The sequence below is a fragment of the Bos javanicus genome, chromosome 9 (genome assembly GCF_032452875.1).
Source record: "Bos javanicus breed banteng chromosome 9, ARS-OSU_banteng_1.0, whole genome shotgun sequence".
Taxonomy (NCBI): domain Eukaryota; kingdom Metazoa; phylum Chordata; class Mammalia; order Artiodactyla; family Bovidae; genus Bos; species Bos javanicus.
Window position 1 is genome coordinate 38,877,189 of NC_083876.1, and position 21,543 is coordinate 38,898,731.

At 43.2% G+C, this 21,543-nt stretch overlaps 1 protein-coding gene across 3 annotated transcripts in view; it reads left to right on the forward strand.

Annotated features, from left to right (window-relative positions):
• Nucleotides 1–5,456: 5,456 nt before the first annotated feature.
• The window catches only part of TRAF3IP2 (TRAF3 interacting protein 2), a 31,856-nt gene continuing 15,769 nt past the window's right edge, over nucleotides 5,457–21,543 (forward strand). Inside the window, exons 1-3 of one of the 3 annotated variants that reach the window (XM_061428665.1) lie at nucleotides 6,191–6,279; nucleotides 13,559–13,665; nucleotides 18,283–18,475. In XM_061428665.1, coding sequence (XP_061284649.1) covers nucleotides 13,650–13,665; nucleotides 18,283–18,475 — 209 coding nt within the window. In that variant the 5' untranslated portion in view covers nucleotides 6,191–6,279; nucleotides 13,559–13,649. Of the gene's footprint in view, nucleotides 6,280–13,558; nucleotides 13,666–18,282; nucleotides 18,476–21,543 lie in introns of all 3 variants that reach the window. The other 2 variants (XM_061428663.1, XM_061428664.1) reach the window with 2 other exon arrangements.

The following is a 21,543-nucleotide window of genomic DNA, read 5'->3' on the forward strand; positions in this document are numbered from 1 at the left end:
CGTGCCACTCCAAGTCCACCCATCCCCACTGCGGACAAATGTCTTCACCCTCTGCTAAATGGTCTTTTGTATTTTAAGGAACAGTTTACTCTCTCCTGGGTGGTCTCAGCAGTGCTTCTCTCTCATTGACTCTTAATCTTTGTGGACATCAGAATCACTGGTGGAGCGTTTCCTTTTCCGTTTTTATCTTGTAAGTAGATATACAGGCACTTGGTACAAAACTTAAAAGGTAAAAAAATGCTCTGAAAAGCAAGTCTCCCGCCCGCCTCCACTCCCAGTCACACAATTCCCTTCCTGGAGGCACCCTCTGTTCCAGCTTTCTGACCACCCAGCGTGGGCACAGACAGACTTAGATTGGACAAAGGATAACATATACTCTACACACTGTTCTGCTCCTGCCTTTTTTAACTTCACGATAAATTTTGGAGATAGTTCCAAATCAGTTCACACAGCACTTCCTCAGTCTTTTCAAAAAGATGCGGAGTATTCATTGCAAGGCTGAACCACAGTTCTAAAAAAGCAGAAGCTTTTTGGATGGGTGAGTCCTTTGCAGTCTTTGCTGTTACAAACCTTGCTGCATTGCCTATCTTCAAAGCCTCTTTGTTTTTACCAAATAAGTGCATCTCTCTATAGAGGAAATTCTTGGAAATGAAATTATTAGGTCCAAGGACATTAGATTTAAAAATCCCGATAGTCATGGCTAAATCGTACAGATGACACTTCCCTTGGTAAAATATGAGAGGACCTATTTACCTGTGGGACTTGGTGGTGGTGGTTTAGTCGCTCAGTTGTGTCCGACCCCATGGACTGTAGCCCGCCAGGCTCCTCTGTCCATGGGATACTCCAGGCAAGAATACTGGAGTGGGTGGCCATTTCCTTCTCCAACCTGTGGGACTTAGAAACAAAAGGGTGCTCTGGCCTTCTCAGAATCTCAAGGGGTGGGGCCTGGGCATCTGAGTTGTGAGCCTCAGAAAGCGCTTCTGAGTCAGAAACTCTTCTGAGGTCCATGGCTGGCCAGCCCCTCCCTGTCCCCAGGGATCTGAAGCCATGAGCTAGACTTATCTGTCGGCTGCATCCCCAACAGCCTCAGCCTCTCCCGGCTTTCTGAGCTCAGTGTCGTGCTGATGAGCTGAGACTGCCCAGACCACGGCCACCAGTGGGGTTCTACAGGCCCTAACTGGGAGGTCTTCTGTCCTCCTTGGGATCACAGACTTCTCTAGATCATGGCTAGAAAACAGCTTTTTTGCTTAAAGCCAATTTGCACCCTCTGAGGGAGACGGGAACACAGGCTGTGCCAGGGTTACAACCACCTGCATAGCATATAGAAGAGGTCTGGAGTAAAACAGGGGAAATGGAAATGGTTAGGAGAGATGGGATACTGAGTTAATTTTTTTTAATGTCTAGTTATCTTTTTTATTACAATATTGACATTAAAGACCAAAAAATAAAACTGCTACTTCCGACCCAACCCACTGATCTGCCCATGGCCCTCTGATGTGGCATTGTATTCTCTGTGACACCCTCAGGAGGGTGGCAGGGTTGTTCTGTCAGTTCTGGCTGAGGTCTAGGGCCGGAGGGGCCCTTGTGGTGGGCGCAGGCCTGCCCCACCCGCTGCTGAGGATGTAGGAGGAGGCCGGGTACTCCGTGTCTGAGCAGATACCCCATCATGCTGTGGGATAGGCTCACTGTTACTCTGCCAGCAAGGGTTGAGGTCAGCCCCGTCTTGGATGGGACCTCTTCAGGCCTGGCCTCAGGGCCTGACACTTACTGGAGCTTAATACATATTTGAGAGGAAGAGGGAAGGGTACCCATGTGGTCTAATTTCAAGAACTCGGAGGACTTGGCACACCAAATCCTCCCTGTCACCCTTCACGGACCTGATTTCCTCACAGTCAGGGATTCTTCCAGCTACATGGATCTGTCTCCTCTCTAAAACAGGCACTGGTCCTTCATTCATTCAACAAATAGTTATTGAGCGCCTGCTAGGTACCAGGTATAATTCTAGATGCTGGGAATACAGCTGTGAACAGAAGAGTCGAAAATCACACCCTCATGAAGCTTACATCCTGGGGGGAGAGGAGAGACAATACATAAGGAATATTGTAGTAGGTATTAGAATTGATTATGTCTCTTTTATAGTATATACAATGGTGACAACTGCTGAGAGAAGGATAGAGTAGGAAGGGGAGGCGGAGTGATGGGAACATGTAAAATTTTAGAGGGTGACCAAGGAGCCCTCACGGAGAAAGTGAGAGCTGAGTAAAGACTTAAAAAAGAAAGATAGCAAGCCATGCAGATATGTAGGGGAAGAGTGTTTGAAGAAGAAGAAATGGCAAGTGCAAAGGCCCTCAATTTGTATTAGTTTGATTTCCTGTACTAGTCATTTACCTTCAGCTGGATTACAAACCACCTGAAGGTAGGAATAATGTTTTATGTCTCCAGAAATAATTTTGTTTACCTTTTAATAGATATCCTCTTGGACCTCTTGAGTTATGTGTCACTTGTAGGTATCAACTGTAAAAGAATTTTAATTAAGCTTATGCTTCAGAAGAAGGGGTTCACAGCACAGTGTCAGACACACAACAGGGATCAGTAGTCATTTGCTGTTTGAATATTTGTAGTGACAGATTTAAAATATGGGTGTTCACTGTGTTTGTTAAAAATTACTAATCCCATAGTTTTCCTGAAAGGCTGTTCATTGCCATGCCAGGTTTATTCACTATCATCCAAGGAACCACTTGTTCCTTTTCAGACCAGTTTCAAATCTAGAATTCCCTCCCTAGGACACGACCTCAGAATTCCAGTTATGTGACCACACTCCAGAGATGGCCGCCCTTGTCACCCTTTTTATTAGCTTCCTCCAAGTCCTTGAAATCTCCTCAGCTGGAAGAGCATTTGCAACTTTTTAAATTTAATTTTATAAGTTTTAGGGAAGCACTTCTAAGGCATTCACATTTGAAACCCAGGGATAATATAAACAATTGTACCTGAAATGTAGAAAGTGAAAATGAATCGCATACCAAGAAACAGCCGACAGCATTTAGTTCTTTTGTTGGCTGGTTCTCTGGCAGCTTCTCCACCCTCCCCCCGTCCCCCTGCCCGACCCCCATCATTCAGCTGTGGGTCCACAGATGCTTGCTGAAGATTATGTAACATGCAGCCAGTCCTTTGGAAAATACTTTTGCTTCCTGACCAGCTGAAGCGCATGTTGTATGGCATATCCAATTTCAGAGCTGTAGAAAAACTGTGAGAAAGAAAGGAAAACAATGGTGAACATTTTTAAATGCTCAGAAGTTGAAATATGTGTGTTTTGGGTAGGTCTAATCAACTGATATCGGTTGAAAGGTGTGTGTTTTTCCAGGGTCTAATCAGTTTCGGTGCTGAGGTCTCTTCTCTGCAGAGCCGTGGGGCCGGAAGCACACCCAGACTAGACAGCAACCTAGAAAGCCCACGGCAAGGAGGGAGGGAAGGCTGGGACTGGGAGCCTGAAGAATTTTCTCTTGTGAGAAAGTGGTACAGAGGTTGTTTGGAGCAGATGGTAAGTCTGATACCAAGTGAGGGTCAGAGAAGTGTTAGCGGACATTCATTTGGCAGAGTGCAAGGAAAACTCGGGCTTTCCTGATGGGTCAAGCGGTAAAGGATCTGCCCGCAATGCAGGAGACTCAGTTCAACCCCTGGTACAGGAAGATCCCCCGCAGAAGGAAATGGCAACCCACTCCAGTATTTTTGCCTGAGAAATCCCGTGGCCAGAGGAGTCTGATGGGCTACAGTCCATACAGTCGAAAAAGAGTCAGACACTGCTGAACACACACGGCAAACTGACATCTCTTTTTATAGGCCAGGAAGAAAAATGTGGGAAACCACTGATCCCACTTCTGCTTCTGCGGGGCAGCGTTTTAAAATGCATGTGCCTTCCCTAGTGGTTCAGGGGCTAAGACTCCAGGCTCCCCGTGCAGGGGGCCCAGGTTCAAACCTTGGTCCTCGTCAAGGAACTAGACCCCACATGCCGCAGCTAGGACCTAGTGGCAACCAAATAAATAAAAATATTTTCTAAAGTATGTTGCTTAAAATGCATGCTGTCATGGTGCCACTGGGTTGGGTACTAGGCTCAAGAGAAGGGGAATTCCTATTTTTCCAACTTGTCTTAGAGCAGTAACTGATGGGCATCGTGCCTTGGGGCAGTAAGCCCTCAGTGAGTGAGTGTGGTTGAAATTCTACAGGGATGAAAGAGGAATTTAAAGATCCAACCACCAGCACCACTCCTTTTCTCTGTATGGCATTTGAGGCATGTTACGTACGAGGCCTTCACAGAACAGACCGCTGGGGTCTTTTCTCGTGACTCCTTCACTCCCACTGTCCCTGCTCTGGCTCCCCATCCTCACTTCAGAGACATCTTCTCCCCTGACCTGCCTCCTTGCTTCCCCTGGAGCCTAAGTATTCTGGGGCATCATTTCAACCAATCTGATGATAAGGGGAGGCCAATTTTCCTTCCCATTCTGTCATGTTGGTTAAGAGTTCTATTTCTATGGGTAAAACAGTATTCCCTGGACTGTGGGCTGACTGCTGTGGGCTAAAGGCTAGTTTATTGAGCCTTGTCCATGGAGCTGCTACATCACAGGCCAGATGGTCGTGCAGGCATCATGCAAGAGGGAATTAAGTCCTCCAAATAACCTATAGCTGTAACTGGAAAATGTCACTATGACCTTTTTTCCAGTGCTTTTTAAACTCGGGCTTTAAAATTCTTTTTTTCTTTCTTTCTTTTTAAATTAGGCAATAGGTCACATGGAGCAATAGTTTAAAAGCTCAGAAGGTGAAAATTCTCCCTCATCCTCCTCTCCCTCAGCTTAGCCCCATTCTCAAAGGCAACCAATGCACCAATGTCTTATGTGTCCTCCATACACATTTTATACATGTGCAAGCAGATATGCACGCACACACACACATACTCACACATTCCCCTCTCCTAATTTTTTCCCACAAAATAGCAGCACCATTTACACATTGGTCTGCACCTTGCTTTTTTTTTTTTTTCTTATCACTTAACAGTATATTTTGGAGGTCATTCCACATCTGTTACTGATATTTCTTTCATCATGGATTCCAGACACACGTGAAGCAATCCACGTACTGATCGTTTCTCTTTCCTCGGAAATTGGCCGTTGGTTTTCATCTGTGTCTTCCCCTTGCTGGTGTATGACTTCTACCGCACGATGGTCCAGTCACATTCTTTGAATAGCCTTCCAGAAAAAATGATCTTCATAAGTCTTAGTGCCTTTCCCTGGAGGATAAGCAAATGATTTTACGTGACTGGGGGCTCTGCCAGCACGCTGGTGTCATTCTACTGTTAATTTAAACCACATCTTGAATGGGGTCCCTTAAGGTCATGAAGTGGGGACTTCAAGAACTGACCTGACTCCTGAGGTTGTGGCATGTTTTCTCTTGTTCCAGACACTAGAATGAACCGAAGCATTCCTGTGGAGGTGGATGAATCGGAACCATACCCAAGTCAGTTGCTGAAACCCCTCTCAGAATATTCCCTGGCAGAGGAGTCAGAACTGGCTGCTCCAGATGCAAGGAACATGGTGCCTAACAACTTGTCTGCATCCCCAACTGCTCAGTCTTCCTCCAGAGACTTTCCTCAGGCTCACCTGCCCCTGCAACTATCAAATCTCCAGCAGCCTGTGTCCCCGAGGGTCACCTGCCTGCGCGCCAAAGTCTTGGCAGAGAGTGAAGACAGCTTGTGGAGGAGACACATGGATCCCAGCAAAGACTTCACCTCAGGCTCCTGTGCAGCCGGGGAGCCCGAGACTCAGTCTGTGGCTGGAGCCCTCCCCCAGGAGCATCAGTTTTCCATTACGGAAAAACATAATCAATGGCTGGGATCTTGGCTTTCAGCAACTTCCCCTGACACTGGCCATGACTCTGACAAATCTGACCAAAGTGTACCTAATGCCTCAGCAGACCCCCAAAGTGGTAGCCAGGAGATGGTGCCCCGGCCTCTCAGGAACCGAGCAGCCCCAGACCCACCTACAATAGACACGGGGTATGATTCACAGCCTCAGGATGTCCTGGGCATCAGGCAACTGGAAAGGCCACTACCCCTCACCTCCGTGTGTTACCTCCAGGACCTCCCCAGACCTCTCAGATCCAGGGAGTTCCATCAGTGTGAACCTCAGAGATACCCAGCATGTGCACAGATGCTGCCCCCCGAGCCCTCCGTGCAAGCTCAGTGGAACTATCACTACTATTGTCCTGGAGACCCTGACCACCAGGTGCCATGTAAGTGAGTTGCTCTCCTCTGGATGTTGTGGCCCGGGTAACTGAGTAAACGGGAATCTCGCGTCAGTGTCTCCCATCGCTACACCAGCACAGGCAGGTCAGAAGGCAGGGAGGGCATTCTGCTTCCTATGGGGCCCTCCATGTGCGTTTGGATTTGCAAGGGGCTTTAGAAGAATGCTTTATCTTGGCCCAGAGCCCGTCTCACTTGGAACCTGCCTCTCTAGGAAACGTTAAGAAGAAAACAGACTGCTCTCTAGGGTAGCTGAAGTGAAACTTACCTAGAGGCAGGGAGCCATCCCAAATGACTTCTAGAAAATTTTGTTGTCCAAATTCTTGGGCATTCTTTACATGCTTGTTCTCCACCTTAGATTTTTCAGAGAAAGAGGCCTTCAGTCAAAAAAATCAGAAGGTGCCCAGAATGTCATTGAGACTTCAAACTATTACATGAAGGTCCCATCATTCCTGTATTTCTGTTGCTTAAAGCCCTTTGGAGGTTGAACCATCCACACCTACCCTACGATCTAGCCACACTCAAGGACTGGCAGCCCCCTAACATGTAGAGCTACTTCATAGACCCCTGCATTGTCCACGTTCTTCTCTCTACCTAGGATTTTTCCCCTTCTTGTATACATTTGAACCAGTTCTATATCTTTTAACTGTTTTCTCAAGTTCTAATGTGTATACTGTAAAGTTTGCCCTTCCTCATTCATTGAAGGGTAGTATATTTAGTGTATGCAGCCATCACTCGGAGAAGGCAATGGCAACCCACTCCAGTACTCTTGCCTGGAAAATCCCATGGATGGAGGAGCCTGGTAGGCTGCGGTCCATGGGGTCGCTAAGAGTCGGACATGACTGAGCGACTTCACTTTCACTTTTCACTTTCATGCACTGGAGAAGGAAATGGCAACCCACTCCAGTGTTCTTGCCTAGAGAATCCCAGGGACAGAGGAGCCTAGTGGGCTGCCATCTATGGGGTCGCACAGAGTCGGACACGACTGAAGCGACTTAGCAGCAGCAGCCATCACTATATATATCTTTTAAGACTTAGCTCAGGTGTCCCTCTGACAGCTTCCCCAGATCACTCCCTTCTTCAGGCTCTCTGGCTCCTTATGCTCTGCCTGTTGGCACACCTAATGCCAGTATGGCATCTACTTTGGGCCTTTTTTACTTCTCTTGTCAGACTGTAAGCTTTTGCACATCAGCAACTTACGTATTTTCAATCCGTAATTCCCCAGCATTTAACACAGTGACCAATATATACAAGACTCTCAACAAATTATGTCCAATGAATGAATAAAATGCATCAGTACAGTAAGCATCTCTGAAAGTGATAAACTCTTAGACTGAGGTAAAAGGTCCATTACAGTTCTTGATGTCAAGTCTCCATGAGGCTGCTGGAAAATAGCAATAGGGCTTTACAGATGAAACACTGGCTGAGAGGCTGGGAGATGCAATATTTTTCTTAGCAAATAAATACCATATCAAAAACAGTTTGAAGAGTCTGACCAAATCTGATGCCTAGCTTTAAAATAAATTATGGAAATAATCACGAATCCTATAATCAATCACAATTTATTTATTTGTACATGTACATTTAATATAAAGCTTCCTTTTCATAGTTTAAAAAAAGAAAATGTGAGGTAAAAGAATTTAACTTAGATGATGCCTGAAAGAAAACAGGGAAGAATGAATGAGTTAAGAGTGAGGGTAAGAGATGAGGCAGCAGCAGGGCTCTGGGAGAAAGAGCCCCTGAGATCTACAGCTGGGACTCTGGTGTTGGTGTTGGATGCTGGGCAGTCAGCTGACTGAAGCAAGAACATCACTGGTGCTCCAAGTGTTCAGGAACAGGGTGAGTGTGCTGACGAAGTTCCTTAAACATAAATCACTGAACCTTGGCAGGGTCAGGATTTGCATTTTTTTTCTCAATGATTTCTTAGGTTAAAAAGGAATCCCACAATACTTTTTTTTTTTTTTTAAGATTCTACTCTCTGCATTTAAAGGTAGTTTTTCTGATCATAATAGTAATATTTGTTCACTTTCAAAACTCAAATATGCCCAAAAGCCTAATTCATGTTTCTGTCACTCAAATATAATTCCTTATTGGGGTTTGACATATTTACTGGGTGTTTTTGCATGTATGTATTTACTATGATATTAAAATAACTTCAGGATAATTTTCTAGCATTGTTTCAAAATGTTGCATAGTATTTCATCAGATGGATCTATCAAGTTGTTTTTAAGCTATTTTCTGTTGTTGGCTATTTTAGTTTCCCATTTCTGAGCCAATAAGCAATTATACGATACATCATGTACCCATGCTTTTATCTGCATTTCTGGTTAATTCCTTAATGTGTGGAAGTGTGAATGCTTCGTCAAGGGCTTTGTGATACCAAGTCTCAAGCAGTTGCCTTAAACCACTAACAAGAGAAAGCTTCACTGTGATAGACAGAGAAAGCGTGAACTATTATCATTTGAGGGTCCCAGGAAGATCTTCCCACTTGAAGATATTTTTCCTGTTGAACCCTGAAATGTCATCATTAGCAATCTAGTCCTTGGAGGTAAGCATTGCCCTCCCAGGGCAGGCTCTGTTAAAATGCAAACGCGCCCGCTGGGAACACTCTTAGACTCTAACACCTGCTTTCTTTATTCAGATTGCCTCCCCTTGTTCTCTGTATTATTTCCTTCTATTGACTTGGGGAGGAAAGGGGGGCCTTAGGATTCTGGGAGTGAAGACAAGCAATGAAAGGCAGAGAGGAGAAAACTGGGACAGGAGAAGGGACAAATTTACGGAAGGTGTATAAACAGCCAATAAGTGTATGAATCCAAGCTTCACACTGAATTTAAGAAATGCAAAATTTTTAAATATATATTTTTCCTAATCAGATACACAAAAATAAAAAGTCTGGGACAATATCTAGTGTTAGTGGGATTATGGGAAAATGAACATTCCCATCTACTCTTGGTTTTTTTTTTTAATATATTTTGTGATTTTATCTATTTATTTTTGGCTGTGCTGGGTCTTCGTTGCTATGCTAGGGCTTTTCTCTAGTTGCAGGAAGCAGAGACTAGTCTCTAGTTGCCGTGCTCGGACTTCTCATTGCAGTGGCTTCTCTTGTGGAGCACAGGTTCTAGGGCACTCAGGCTTCAGTAGTTGCAGCTCCCAGACTCTAGAGTACAGGCTCAATAGTCATGGCACACAGGCTTCGTTGCTCTGCGGCATGTGGGATCTTCCCAGATCTGGGATTGAACCTGTGTCTCCTGCATTAGCAGGCAGATTCTTTACTGAGCCACCAGGGAAGCCCCCATTTACTCTTGATAGGAGTATAAATTGGTACAGTTTTCCAGGAGGCAATTTCACTATCAAAATTTTAAACGTGTCCTATTTGGTCCAGCGTCTCACTTATAAGAATCTATTCTATAGACACATTCAATTAGCATGTAAAAATACATGAATGAGGACGTTTATTAAAGCACTGTTGCATTAGAGTAAGAATAAAAAATCTAAAATGCCTATCAATAAGGGGGAAATTATTATAAATAATTATCAAATTATGTTATAAAGGATATAAATTATTGTAAATAAGTTGTGATTTATTTATACAATAGACTATTAAGTCCCTGTTACTACACTCTGACATAAAAAAGATTAAAAAAGCATGCTATGTGGATCCCATAAGTGCTATTTTTTAAACTATATATGTTTAAAAATGGCTTGAGAAAGACTGGAAGATGGCCACAACCATTAACAGTGATCGTGAAGGGGAGGGGAATAAGGAATTAGGAGAGACAGGGAGATTTTTCTTCTAACTCTCTATACTTTTGTTAAATTTGTTATAGCAAACAGGCATAACTTTTATAATGTAAAAAATGAGTAAAAGTTAAAAAGAAAAAGGAAATGAGAACATGTGGGCTCACCCTAAATCACCCCACATGTGCCTTGGCCCTGGCCTCCAGGGGCCTCTAATTACAGGGAAGAGGGTCAGGGTTGGGCTGGTTTTGCCTGGGAAAACCAGTGCTTATATTTTGTCCTCAGGGCACTGCAAACCCAGAATATTTCTGAAGCCTCTGATAGCAATGGCTCCCAAGAAGGTTGCTATGAGGATTAAATGAGATAATGTATTAAAGACACTAGGAAAGTGGCTGGCTTGTAGTAAGCTATCAAAAACTAGCAGCTTTTAGTTATTATTGCTATTATTTAAATAGAGCCTGCAGCCCAGCCCTGTAGAGTGCCCCTCTGCTTCTAGATCCCTCTTGCTGGCACAGATTTTAAGCATTCAAAGCAGGTGTACAAATGCTTAGTTTTGTGTCAGGGCTATCACTGCACTTAATTGCCAACAGAACCGCTTCAAAAGAGCTGTTCGCCTAAGCAATGCTCTTGCAGTTGGAAACCATGGCTACATGATTCTACTTGGCTTTAGAAGATCATTACTTCCTCATCTGTTAGAGAAAATATAAATAAATGCTCATCATGCAAATGGCACAGCTTTGCCCCTGCAAGTTAAAGCACAAATGGTTACTAGTCACTCCTTTCATGTAAAAAAAAGTTATCAAAGTAGGTGAAAACAAAAGGTGGAAAAATCTATTTCTTTCCTTCACCATCATCCCCCAGAGAAGTCAGCCTCTTACTGCCTCAAAATCCTTCCTCTGAAGGTCACCAGAATGGAGGTCATGGCTCTGCAATCAAATAAAACCCTCGACGCAAATAAATTGGAAAAAAAAAAAAGAATATATTAAGTCTAAAGTGCTCTTATCTTACTGTAAAATTCTTGCTTTCTATACCAAAGAGACTGAATAAAATAAACCTGTGGACACATGCCCACTATTGTTCATATAGACCCCCAAACATGATTATTTGTGTGCTAGAATGCATGCACAGTTAAAAGTAAGGAAAAAACAAAGCAGATGGAAGAGATGATAAAGAAAGGCAGTCCCTTTCAGGAACTACAGCTGTTTACAGCTGGGGGAGTTCCTGTAACAGTTTATGTTGGCCATCTTGTCTTCCTGGCTAAACTAATTGTGTTATATCATCATGTTTTTTTTGACAACTTGAAAATCACATTTTACTTTCTCCCTCATAAATTCTTTTAATATCATTCTTAATAAGGAAGAAAAATGTTGAATGTTTTGACTGATAAGTGGAAAACCTCATTTAGGATTTGGTTTACAAATTCCAAGTGGTCAAAGCCCAGTAACACGAAGACCGTGTGTAACCCAAGCCAAGAGGATCATAAGATTGACGAGCAACATACAGTTCTGGGCACCCATGCATGATTGTGCAAGATTTGTATTTTTGTTCTGTGATGAACACTGCGTCAGAATGTAGGAGTTACTCTGCTAACAAATCACTTGTCCATCACATCCCCCACCACCTTCTAGACTCCATCTTCTTGATGGAATTCTAGGCACGGAGCACAAGTCTCTGGGGGAGATATCTTGGGGAGTGGTTCTTAAGTCTATCGTGTAGGTGGCTGCTGGCTTGCATGTCTCCTACTTGTACACTAACGAGTGTGGGTTTATATTTCAAAACAGACATCCACAGACAAACAGATTTTCTCTTTCTCTCCTGATTTATTTTGAGCAGCTCAGAAGAACTATAGCCTGTTTATCTCTAGTCATTGCATGCTTAGCCATAGAAATTCAGTAATATTTGTTGAATGAATAAAAAGAAATCTGTTCCCTACTTCCTAGAAAAAGAAGTGATTCCCTAATTATGAGTAGAGGCTTTGTGATCTCAAGCCTTTGAAAGGCTATCTCTTTGCTTGTCTTATGGGAGGGCAGAGGAAAGAAAGGAGGTCACTTGGATTTAGAAACAGACCTGCTCATTTGTTCATCAATTTATCCAAATATTTGCCCAGTTCTATGCTAGGCACTGGGTGTACAGTTGTGAATACAACATCCTGTCTTTGTGGAGTTCATAGCCTACTGGAGATAAGTCTACTGATAAGTAGAAATCAGCAAACAAAATAACAAAGAGTACATGTTATAAAGAAAATAGCCAGGTGTTAGAGGAAGCATTAACAGCATGGTGAGAGGAGGCCTCTTTGAGGAGGACACTGCTGCTGCTGCTGCTAAGTCGCTTTAGTCGTTTCTGACTCTGTGCGACCCCATAGACGGCAGCCCACCAGGCTCCCCCGTCCCTGGGATTCTCCAGGCAAGAACACTGGAGTGGGTTGCCATTTCCTTCTCCAATGCAGGAAAGTGAAAAGTGAAAGTGAAGTCACTCAGTCGTGTCCGACTCTAGCGACCCCATGGACTGCAGCCTACCAGGCTCCTCCATCCATGGGATTTTCTAGGCAAAAGTACTGGAATGGGGTGCCATTGCCTTCTCCAGAGGAGGACACATTTGAGCTGAAATCTAAAAGACGAGAAGGTCCAGGAAGCAAGGACTTTAGTATTGTTAATGTACTGAAAGCAAGTGAGTGGAGATACAGCAGAGTGAGCAGTGAGAGAATGATATGCTAGAAAATGAAGGAGGCAAGGACTGTGATATGGAATTTGGATTTTTTACTCAGTTTAACTTCATCTTCAGGAAAGCAAAAAATTGAACTCTGTAATCCTGAATAAGGAACTTAGAACAGTACTTGGCATGTAACAAGTACTCAGTAAATATTAGCCATTATTACATATACCGTACCCAACTAGACTAGCAAGCCTTGATCAAAATAGCAGAAGGAAACTATCAAAACTTGAGCAATGAAAAGACGTTCATTTATCTGAAAATGTAAATTTTATTTCGCGACTTCTTCACACAACCAGCCAAATTCCAGTGGAACCAGTCAAGTTCCACTAAGGAAATCTTCTTTCTTTGTTTTAAACAATCAAAAGACAGCATAGAGAACTCTTTTGTCAGTACCCTAATTTTAAAATTGAGGTGGATCATTTTCATCTGCTCATATAAACCATTGTAAGCTTTTATCACAGGTGGCCATTTCAGAAACAAGAGTCACAGCTAATCAAACACTTAGTCCTCATGCCTTAGTGATTTTAATGATATGATTTGTTGCTATGAGACAAAAACATGTTGTGCGAGGAATAATCTGTTCAAAATCATATGACCTTGCTTCAAAGGCTTTTGATTAACAGCACTAACATACACTTTCTGGAAAAGAAACAAACCCTATGATTAGAGCTTGGTAGTCCTTTTAAAGCAAATAAAACCTTATTAGCCATTTATTAATGGACATGGGAAGCAAGAATGGCTCCAAGCATTAAAAACTTTCAAGGCCACTAGCAAAGTTGCTCCTCTTTCACCTTTTCTTTCTTCTTCCTACCTCTAAAGGAGACACTGAAAAATATCCCAGATGGAGAGCAGATGAGAAATAGACTCCCTAGAAGACCCAAGACCTAGCAGGCAGACTGTGCCCTCCCACATGGCTTTGCTTGTGCGTATGTATCAAGTTGACTTTGTAACTTTCAGTCTTCATTCACAGATTGAGCATCCCTCAGGTATTGGCACTGTGCTTTGAGGTATGGTGGCAAACAGACACAGTGCATGCTTTTACAAAGCTTGGAGTCTAGTAGGCAAGGCAGGCAAGAAGTTGACAAGTAGGAGTCATGCTTACTTACACAAACATGAAAAGTGCTAGGAAGAAAGTAAAGTGATGAGATGGGATAAGTAACTGGTGAACAGATGATATCTGAGCTGAGCCCTGAATGTCAAGAAGTTGATCTGTAAAGATACAGGGCAAAACACTCTGAGCAGAGGGGATGGCAGACTCAGGCTCCCAGAGGTGGGGACCAGCTTGGCATTCAAGATGAAGAAAGACAGCCAGGGTAGCTAGGGCTTGCTGAACTTTTGAGAGTGTGCTGCTGCTGCTGCTGCTGCTAAGTCGCTTCAGTCGTGTCTGACCCTGTGCGACCCCATAGACGGTAGCCAACCAGGCTCCCCTGTCCCTGGGCTAGCTCTTGCCTAATGACCTGATGGCAATGGCACTTTTTGGTCTGTTCTAGCTGGGAAAGGGCCTTTCCTGGTGGCTCAGTGGTAAAGAATCCCCCTGCCAATGCAGGAGACATGGGTTCAATTCCTGGGTCAGGAAGATCCCCTGGAGAAACGAATGGCAACCCACTGCAGTATTCTTGTCTGGGAAGTCTGTGGACAGAGAAGCCTAGAGGGCTATAGTCCATGGGGTCTCAAAGAGTCAGACAAGACTTAGTGACTGAACAACTGGGGAAAAGAGCACCAAGAGAGACCAGTCCTATAGCCCTGAAACTCCAGCTGGTGAGGTGGACCCCTTGGAAATTATCTGACCTGACCCAGGATGGCCATAAAAACAAAACCTTGTTTTATCTTGTTCTAGATCATAGGGGTCTCTGTGGTCCTGTCTCCCCATTCTTAGAGATGCTATCCAAGCCCTGGTCTTTGTCAGCCAGGGGGTAGGCACAGACATATCCTTTTATCCCCCTCCCCTTCCTTAAGCTCCAGATATCATGACCAGGCCTAAGCAAGAGCAGGGCAAAGGTCATGGTCAGGGCCTCAAGACAAGCTCTGTTCAGAGGGATGTGGTCAGTTTTGCCAGAGGAAGCATGACCTGGTGTCATGGGTCAAAGCAGACAATAGACTAAATCCAGGGAATCTGACCAAGCTTGAAAGACTGGCTGGGGCACATTTCCAGGGTCACCCAGTCAAGTTTCCTGAGCCCACACCGTGGGGACCCGGTAGTGGCCACACTAATGAACACACATATTATTAGTCTTCTGTACTTGAGGCCATGTTCCTCTAGACGGTTCTTGACTACTTAGCAAACCAAGAATAAAAATCTTAACCACAGTCTCACCCTCCACATCCTGGTGCTGCCGACCTGCTTCTTCTGTTATTTCTTGCTCGCTTGCAAGTTTTGTTTCACCCTACTTCCCTGCAAGTATCCTACCTACACGACAGGCAAATTGGGCATTACTTTTATAATCAGAAGAAGAATAAAGACCAGTAAAGACCTTTTGAGTATCAAGGTTCCTTCTTGCCTTAACTAGCTATGCCTGCTTGATCATCCAAGTTCTTACTTGGGCAGAGGTGGCAATACTTGGATCCCCAGGATGTGCTCGTGGGGTGATCCACGTGGCTCTTTTTGCAGGGTTATACGTGCCTCTCTCCAGTCCTTCTGCAGGCTGAGCTCACCCCAGTGTGCATCCAGCCTCTCAGACTTCCCACACTCGAGCCCCGTTGGATCTGGACAGTCCCCTCAGAGCCTTCCTCTCCCACCCTTCCTGGGTTCCTTGCATCCCTCCTCTGGCCCTCACTTCTCTTCTCTCACCGGGTCAGGCTGGTTGCCTTTAATCCTTTGGGACTGTTATTCCTATGCCTGGCTGGGGTTAACTTTCTCCCAGGTTAGAAATTCATATAAGTTGATGCGAGGACTGGCTTTGCTCTAAGACCTGCCCTCTTCTAACTGCCTGGTCCCAAGTACTCATGGCCTTTGGCAAGAGGGTACTGAGACAGTTGTGAGGTGTTGCCAGCTGCTTGGCTACTTCCCCGGGATATGAGCCAAGTTTTCATTCATTTACTTCTTCCTAAGAGGGATTGAAAAAGCTGACTTGAAACTCAACATTCAAAAAACAAGGATCATGGCATTCATTCCCATAACTTTGTGGCAAATAGAAGGGGGAAAAGTGGAAGCAGTGACATATTTTTTTTTCCCCTTGGGCTCCAAAATCATTGCAGTTGGTCACTATAGTCATGAAATTAAAAGATACTGTTCCTTGGAAGGAAAGCTATGACAAACCTAGATAGCACATTAAAAAGCAGAGTGGGAAGATTTGGGAGAATGGCATTGAAACATGTAAAATATCATGTATGAAACGAGTTGCCAGTCCAGGTTCGATGCATGATACTGGATGCTTGGGACTAGTGCACTGGGATGACCCAGAGGGATGGTATTGGGAGGGAGGAGGGAGGAGGGTTCAGGATGGGGAACACATGTATACCTGTGGCGGATTCATTTTGATATTTGGCAAAACTAATACAATTATGTAAAGTTTAAAAATAAAATGAAATTTAAAAAAAATAAAAAAATAAAAAGCAGAGACATCACTTTGTCAACCAAGGTCCATCTAGTCAAAGCTATGGTTTTTCAAGAAGTCCCATACCAGTGTGAGAGTTGGACCACTAAGAAGGCTGAGTGCCGAAGAATTGATGCTTTCAATCTGTGGTGCTGGAGGAGACTCTTGAGGGTCCCTTATATGCAGAGTACATCATGAGAAACGCTGGGCTGGATGAAGCACAAGCTGGAATCAAGATTGCTAGGAGAAATATCAAAAACCTCACATATGCAGATGACACCACCCTTATGGCAGAAAGTGAAGAAGAAATAAAGAACCTCTTGATGAAAGTGAAAGAGGAGAGTGAAAATGTTGGCTTAAAGCTCAACTTTCAGAAAAGTAAGATCATGGCATCCAGCCCCATTACTTCATGGTGAATCGATGGGGAAACAGTGGAAATAGTGGCTGACTTTATTTTGGGGGGCTCCAAAATCACTGCAGATGGTGATTGCAGCCATGGAATTAAAAGACACTTACTCCTTGGAAGGAAAGTTATGACCAACCTGGACAGCATATTAAAAAGCAGAGACATTACTTTGTCAACAAACGTCTGTCTAGTCAAGGCTATGGTTTTTCCAGTGGTCATGTATGGATGTCAAAGTTGGACTCTAAAGAGGGCTGAGTGCAGAAGAATTGATGCTTTTGAACTGTGGTGTTGAAGAAGACTCTTGAGAGTCCCTTGGACTGCAAGGAGATCCAACCAGTCCATCCTAAGGGAAATTGGTCCTGGGTGTTCATTGTAAGGACTGATGTTAAAACTGAAACTCCAGTATTTTGGCCACCTGATGTGAAGAGCTGACTCATTTGAAAAGACCCTGATGTTGGGAAAGATTGAAGGCAGGAGGAGAAGGGGACAACAGAGGATGAGATGGTTGGATGGCATCACTGACTCAATGGACATGAGTTTGGGTAAATTCTGGGAGTTGGTGATTGGCAGAGAGGCCTGGCGTGCTGTGATTCATGGGGTTGCAAAGAGTCGGACACGACTGAGCAACTGAACTGAACTGAACTGGACAGCAAGGAGATCAAACCAGTCAATCCTAAAGGAAATCAATCCTGAATATTCACTGGAAGCACTGATACTGAAGCTAAAGTTCCAATACTTTGGCCACCTGATGCAAAGAGCCGACTCATTGGAAAAGACCCTGATGCTGGGAAAGACTGAAGGAGAAAGGAGAAGGGGGCGGCAGAGGATGAGTTGGTAGATAACATCACCGACTCAATGGGCATGAATCTGAGCAAACTCTGGGAGATGGTAGAGGACAGAGGAGCCTGGCATGCTACAGTCCATGGGGTCACAAAGAGTCAAACACGACTTAACAACTGAACAGCAGCAAAGAAGGACTGGTGTGTGTGTTGGGGGGTGGGTGGGTGTGGGTGTGTGTGTCCAGGGAGGGAAATGAACAAGTAGTGATTCTGTAGCTATCATGAGGATAATTTCTCCTAGCCTTGGGTTTTAAAACTTGGGGAGTTATGGTAGGAATCGTGGTGATCTGGACCCCTTGGAGTGTATGTGGCCTGACCCAGGAAGGCTGTAATAGCAAAACCTGGTGGTAGAGCTCATCCTAGGCCAAAGGGTTCTCTGTGGTGCTACCTCCCCATTCTTAAAGATGCCCTCCAAATCCTCGTCCTTATCAGCTGTGGGGCTGGAATCAGCTCAGTTTGGATTGTTTTAAGCATCTAATTTAAATAGGGGCCTATGTTGAGCTCTGTGTTTCCAATTTAAAACATTAAACTCATGATTTCACAGATGTTTTTGTTTATAAAAACAATAAAGACAATGACTCAGTTTAATGAAAACTATCAAGTAAATAATAGTACAGAAATGTGGCAAACATCTCGGAGGTGGTAAATGATATATGGAACCCTCAGTTGGTATAAACACAGAAATTTGCACTGAGCTTACCTCTCCTTTCATGCAAAGGAGCCACAGTCAGTCTTTCCTGTTTTCTTTGCTGTCTTCACCTACAGATGGCCATAACTACCCTCGAGCAGCCTACCAGCAAGTGATCCAGCCAGCTCTACCTGGGCAGGCCCCACCTGGAGCCCATGTGAGGGGCCTGCACCCTGTGCAGAAGGTCATCCTGAGTTGTCCCAGCCCCTGGGACCAAGAGGAGAGACCTCCACAGAGAAACTACTCTCCCCCAGGTCTCCCCAGGTATCAGTAAGTACAACTGATGGGGCCAAATTTCAGACAATATTAACATGAAAAAGAATGACACCAATGCAATCAATATGCATCAGAACTCTATTCCTTTGCCACGCAGGCTGGTGACCAAGTCACACAGTTGAACACCCCACACAGACTTTTCAGGTCAGGAGGAAACGGAAGCTGTGTGATAAGAATCTCTTCACCAGACACATGAAGACCTTGAAGGAAAGGCTCTTAAGATGCTAAGTCACACCTTTTACTTCCAGATCTCTTGGCCTTTTGGATCAAAAAATAGGTTTTCATTTTCACTATGACTGACTTTCAAGGCTACAAAATTCTTTTTTATATCCCTAGTCTCTACACCTGTTTAAGTCCATTTCTTACTTTGAAACTTTAAATTCAATTGGTTCTCAATAGAAATTTAAAACAACTGTTATTTTGTAATAAAAGCATTCACTCATGTTTAACACCATTATTAGGTCTTTCCAATATTTCTTCCAGAAAAATAATTTTGGCTTTTCTTGACTTTTATTGTCTAATCTTTTAATCGTATTTCTATTCATTGTTCTTTTTTGACTCCTCAAGTTTTTTGGTTTTTGTTGTTGTTTTTTTTCTCTTCATTTATAGATCTAAAATATACAGGGAAAACTCATGTAAATGGAGCTTCCTAATTTATGACAAAATTGGAGAGAGAGTAGATAAAACATTTGCTCTTGCTCAAGCACAACTTTTATCTATCATTCAAAGTAAATCTATATTCCATTTTGAGAACGGAATGAGATATGAACCTCTTATTGAAGCAGTTTTTTTTCAGAAATGGAGAAATAGGTAATCAGCTCAAAAAGTGTATTGAAAAAAAGGCCTACTCTATTTACAATGGCAAATAAGGTGCCTTTCCTCTTCACTCAAAAGCCAATAACCCTCAGATTTTCTTTGCAGACAGATGCCTTATTTTTTTTTTTTTACAAAAAAAATAGAATGGAATTTAAGTAATGGAATTAAGTAGTGAGTTTATAGTCAGATCAGCACTCTTGCAGAAAGCAATCTAAAATTCCAAGAAAACAAAATTTAAGCATCTCTATGTGTAGTGTTGAATAGGAGAAGCAATAGTAATTTTTTAAATGAACTTTTATTTTGAAATAATTTTGGATTTATTTATTGTAAAATAGTACAGAGCAATTGCTTTTATAACATCAATTAAAGCCTACTATGGTCTCCAAGGATTTATCATTTTAAGATAATGAAAAGTAAGTTCAGGTAATGAGATTAATTCTCTTCTTACTGATCTTTGGAAGGAGAACCTTAATACAGAAAGATTACTCTGTCATTACTCTCCATTATATTGTTTATATATGAAAGTTTTTTTTAATAGTATCAAGGCCTTAAGATTTTTTTTTCAAATGAGCATGCATGCATGAAGTCACTTCAGTCGTGTCTGACTCTTTTTGACCCTGTGGACTGTAGCCCTCCAGGCTCCTCTGTCCATGGGATTCTCCAAGCAAGAATACGGGAGTGGGTTACCAAGGTGCGTTCTTTACCACTAGCGCCACCTGGGAAGCTTTGTCAAATGAGCAATCATCTTTTGTAAACAACTAACTTTGGGTACAAAGGCACTAATGCAAAAAGAATATGGAATTGGATCCCCATTAGATGAAGGCATATTGTGTAGAAATTTTTTCTATAATAATATAAAATAAAAATAACTTCCTCAAACACCAGAATTAGAAATGTATTAATAGCATAGTTGAGATTTTGTATAATTTTAAATCTTGTTACATAGGACTTTCAGAATTTTTTGATTACTCTTTTGGGTAAAAATATGAAAGCAGAAGCAATAATCCACTAAAACTAGGCCTATACACATAGATATTACATTCAAAACTTTTTTTAAATTTATAATATAAAACAATTGCAAACACATAACAAGTAACATTCCTGTTCCCGCTACCTAGATTTTTTAAAATGTTAACAATGCCACATTTACTTCATTTTTTTTGAAGAAATAAAATATTATAGATACAGTTTTAGTCCCCCTTGCAGTTAGAATTCAGTTACAGAAAACAGAAACAACTCTAGCTGTTGTAAACAGAAGGGATTTAATATAAGGAATTGGGTGCTTATGACATTGGAGGCTGGAGGTTTTAGGTTGGGCTTCCAGGAATGGTCCCCGCTCAATATCACAGAACTGGGGAACAGAGGGGCCGCTTCCTCTGGCCTGGTCAGAGAGGCAGAGGGCCAGAAAGCCACCACAGGGCTCTCCAATCTAGGCCACGCTGCCAGCACCAACCAGAATCAGGAAACTGCCACTGCAGCTATTGGAAACATTCCGTGCCTACCAGATCTGCACTGGCAAAATACCGATGCCCATGCCCTTCCCTTGAAGCTGTACCGGAACACTGGGAGGCCTCCTCAGCACCCCATGACAGCACTTAGCAACAGAAACCACAGAAGTGGCAGAAGCATGGCTTACATGTCCTTCTACCTTCCAAATCTCACACAAGTGCACCTGATCTTTCTTCTCAGCAGACTGTTCATAGGAATACTGGTGACCAAAATAATAATAAAGATGCCATATGATAATGTGGTAGACATGTCTTTAGTAGATCTTCAAAATTGGATGTTCATTTGTGAAATATTAGCAGCATAGATACTTTTTTTTTCGGCTGTGCCATGCGGCATGAGGAATTTTAGCTCCTGGACCAGGGATCAAATCTGTGCCCCATAGAGTGGAAGCAAGGAGTCTTAACCACTGGGCCAGCAAAGAGACCCCACAACATAGATACTTTTAAACCTACATGGTCTTTTCTATCTTTTAATACATAAATAAATGTTATCTGTTGTTGTTGTGTTAATTGTGACTCTTTGAGACCCCAGGACTATATAGCCCACCAGGCTCTTCTGTTGATGGAATTCTCCAGGCAAGATTATTGAAGTGGGTAGCCATTCCCTTCTCCAGGGGATCTTCCAGACCCAGGGAGTGAACCCATACCTCCTGCATTGCAAGCAAATTCTTTATTGTCGGAGCCACCAGGGAAGCCCAAATGTTATCTATTATGAGCTTAAAGTTCTGTCGTTTTATC